General features: G+C 38.0%; 1 protein-coding gene across 1 annotated transcript; it reads left to right on the top strand.

Moving 5' to 3' along the window:
* Positions 1-2,222: 2,222 nt before the first annotated feature.
* Positions 2,223-2,669, top strand: LOC110036434 (the record flags this gene model as incomplete). The annotated part of the gene is made up of 2 exons (XM_020740876.1): positions 2,223-2,521; positions 2,609-2,669. Coding segments are annotated over exons 1-2 (360 nt in total), but the record flags the coding sequence as incomplete, so codon positions are not given.
* Between the last annotated feature and the right edge of the window lie 1,111 nt (positions 2,670-3,780).

Raw genomic sequence — 3,780 nt, 5'->3', positions numbered from 1 at the left:
CACTGGCTTCCTTGGCAGCAAGTATGCAAAGCGTACTCAGCTGTATGTTTGGGATTTAAAGACTTTCAACACCTTAGTTTCATTAATTTATGTAAACTTTGGATTAAATTCAGAGCACAAGATAGTCTATGGGCTATTTTCATGAAAGGGAAATACTGTAGAAATGCACACCCAAATCCAGTTTATAAAAAGTAGGGAGATTCTACAACTTGGGGCAAAATTCTGGAAGTAAGATAGCAAGCTGAAGAGACTTTCATATGGGAATTGGGAGAGGGACAAATAAATTTCTGGTTAGACAGGTGGACTTAGAATGGAGAGAAAATTAAATGCTCTAACTCTAACCCAAATGTTGAGGACCTGGTTAAAGATTATTGGACAGAAAATCAGTGGAATTCCAAATTGATTCACACCATTCTGAACAATGATCATATACAAATAGCTAAACAAACACCTTTCTTTCCAGGACAAAGAGATAAACTCATTGCAAAAAAAGCTCCTTCTCAGAAAGTTTCTGCATATATTTATCAAACATTCTATCAATGGACTTTTGTCTAATGGGGAATTGAAATATGGGGGAAATTTCTCACTTCCTTTATGTCATTTTTTAGCTGGAGACTTTGGCAGTCTTTACTCCCTACTGATGATATCCTGAAAATGAAAGGGCTTAGAGGCCCTTCTTGTAGTTATCTATGTCAAAAGGAGGAGGAGACTCTTGATCACCTTTTCTTTAAATGTAGCTTCTCTCAACAAGTCTGGAATGATTTTTTGACAAAGCTAAGAATTGATACACTCAATCTCTGTTGGAACACTTTCTCGAAAGAGTGGCAGCAGATTAAGTTACTGGTAATCCCGTGTATAGTTTTTTGGTTCATATGGATGTGTAAGAATCAAGGTAAATATGAGGACTCCTTACCTCTATATAAAATTGTTACTGCTCATTGTACTTCTTACTTACAAAAAAAAATCAAACATCATAAATTCCTTAATCTCTTTAGGTACTGGGCACCTCAGAGTCAAAACCAATCTAGTTACAAGCTCTCTTTGATTGTGTGATCTCCTCCTCCTGTGGGTTGGATGAAGGTCAACACTGATGGTAGTTTTTTAAAGGGAAATGTTGGGTTTGGGGGAGTTTTCAGAAACTCTCTAGAGCAGTATGTTCTTCTTTTCCTCACCAACCTGGGCATTGGATGCTTTAGAAGCTGAATTGATTGCAATTTTTTGGGCTATTATGATTGCAATTCAATGTTAAATTGGGCCTTTAATTGTGGAGGCTGACTCTAGTATTTGCATTAAGATTTTGCAAAATGAAGTGGACCCTCCTTGGTACATAGGAAGATGGATGAGTAAAATGAGGACTGCATTGGAAAGATGTAGAGTGGTATTTCAACATATTAACAGAAAAGGCAATGGACCTGCTCATCATTTGGCTACCATTGGCAGAAGCTCAGAACAAGTCACTGTAGATGCTACCCCACCTTCACCTCTTGCTCTAGCTTTTCTCCTTCATGGGGATAAGTTAAACCTCCCCCACTTCTCCACCTTGTGAGGGTATATATATATATACCTTTCTATATATAGATACCTTTCTTTTGCTATCCTTTGTGGGACTTTTGTACTTAGATTATGGTTTAATAGATTACTATCAGATGCTACTTTCTTTTGAAAGGAACAACAAAGATCAACTTAATTTGAGGAACAGGACCAGGGCAAGTATTTTAAAGGATATCTAGAATAATTTGTACAGCTGGGACACCTGTCAGTCGAATGTTTCCTCTTGCCAAAGACACCTTACCCCTTTCATGTTGTTTTTTTCTTGGAGAGCTCTTAATAATTTACTTTCTACTGATGATATCCTGAAACTAAAAGACCTGAAAGGGCCTTCTAGATGCCACATATGTATGCTTGACTAGGATTCCAGTGATCACTTATTTTTCAGGTGCAAATTTGCTAAGGAGGTTTGGTATAGATTGACCTCCCAAATGAATATTAATCTGATAAATATTGGTTGGGATAACATTATAGATTGTATTAAGGATTGGCAAGAGATTAACTTCATGCCAATCCCCTTCATCGTTGCTTGGTTCATCTGGATGGCTAGGAACATGGCCAAACATGAGGAGAGGGAGGCCAGCACAACAAGGGTGATGATTAATTGCTTGTCTTATCTAAATAAGCTGACAAGTTAGAGGAAGTTCCCTAAGATCCTGTAGGCCATACCCTCCATGGTTGCTAATAATATTAAGATCATCAAGGTTAGATGGGAGAGACCTCCTTACCCATTCATTAAAATCAATACAGACGAAAGCTACACAAATAAGAGAGCAGGTATTGGGGGAATTTTTAGAGATCACACAGGGCATACCTTGCTTTTCTATAAGGCCCCTTATATTGCTGAAGATGCCTTGGACACTGAAGCTGCTGCCCTATATTGGGCATTAAAATTTGCTAAGGAGAATAAGTGGAAGTGGATTGTTGCTAAAGTGGACTCCTCCCTACTGGTGGAGCTACTGAACATTAAGATGTCTTCCCCTTGGCATATTAATTAATGGATTCACAAGATTAAAAATATTAGCCTTGACAGTAAGATTCATTTCTCTTTTGTGTATAGGGAAGCTAACATACCTGCAAACTTCCTGGCTATGGAGGGTGCAAATGCTGAGCATGTTGAGGTCTCCACAATCCTCTCCCCCCCCTCTCCACCTATTAACTCAGGGGGACAAACTCCAAATTCCTTACCTAAAAGTGAAAAAATGAATGTTGGGAACATTGTTTTATGGCCATGATTAGGGATGGTCTTCCATTGTGGCTGTGCTACTTGTTACTTAGATGTTTTGTCTTGTTTGGGGGTTTACTTGTATTTTCTGCTTTCTTCAGTTTGTTTTGTTGGAGAATATATATATGTGCATGTATATATATTCCCCTTTTGCTGCCGTGAGTGTCTGTTTCTGTAGTTGGGATACCCCTTATGAGTGAGTAACTTTGTATTTTATTTTCTAGTTTGGGGACCTTCCCAACCAACCTTTTTTGTAACTTCACTTCTTATCAACATGTAGGGAGCCGACTCATGCTCCTTCTATATATAATATATATATATATATATATATATATATGACAAAAAGTGGGTGATTCTTTTCAAGTAAAATTCGAATACAAATTCTAAGGTAAGGGACATTTAAAAGGTCCCCCACCCAAAAGAGAAGCAAGATAAGAAGAAGGGGTTTTTGACACCATAGTTGAGTTACAAGCATTCCCAAACTTGGCCAACTAGTTGGCAAGGCAGTTTCCCTCCCTATAAATGAAAGTAAAGTGGATGGAGGAAGGGGTCCTCAGAGTCTTGATTTTCTTAAGCCAATGAGCAATATGACAAGTGTAAGTGTCTTCCACAGTGAGAGCCCTCAGTAGTAAGTTTGAATCTATTTCCACCTGTAGAGCCTCCCAATTGTTAAGGGTAGCTAATTTAATAGACCAAAAGACAATAACCACCTCAGCTTAAAGGGGGTCCTAGATAGAGATGGAAAAGTAGAAAAAAAAGAGACACCTACGAGCATGGTTTCTGAAAACACCCCCTATATCAGCAACTTGATCAGAAAAGTTTCCATCAGTATTAACCTTAATATAAGGATGAGTTAGTCTCACCCACATCAATTGTGGAACCTTAAGTTTGGTGGTGCCACCCTGCCAAGATGTGTTACAGATATTTTTAGAAAATTAAGTAATAAGTTTTAACTTTAGAGGGGGATAGTGGAATTCAAAATTATTTAAGGACTTCTCTAGATATAG

This window comes from Phalaenopsis equestris, unplaced genomic scaffold, assembly GCF_001263595.1.
Source record: "Phalaenopsis equestris unplaced genomic scaffold, ASM126359v1 Scaffold206467, whole genome shotgun sequence".
Lineage (NCBI taxonomy): Eukaryota > Viridiplantae > Streptophyta > Magnoliopsida > Asparagales > Orchidaceae > Phalaenopsis > Phalaenopsis equestris.
Note: the sequence above shows the minus strand (reverse complement) of the source record. Positions and strands in the feature narration are given on the sequence as shown.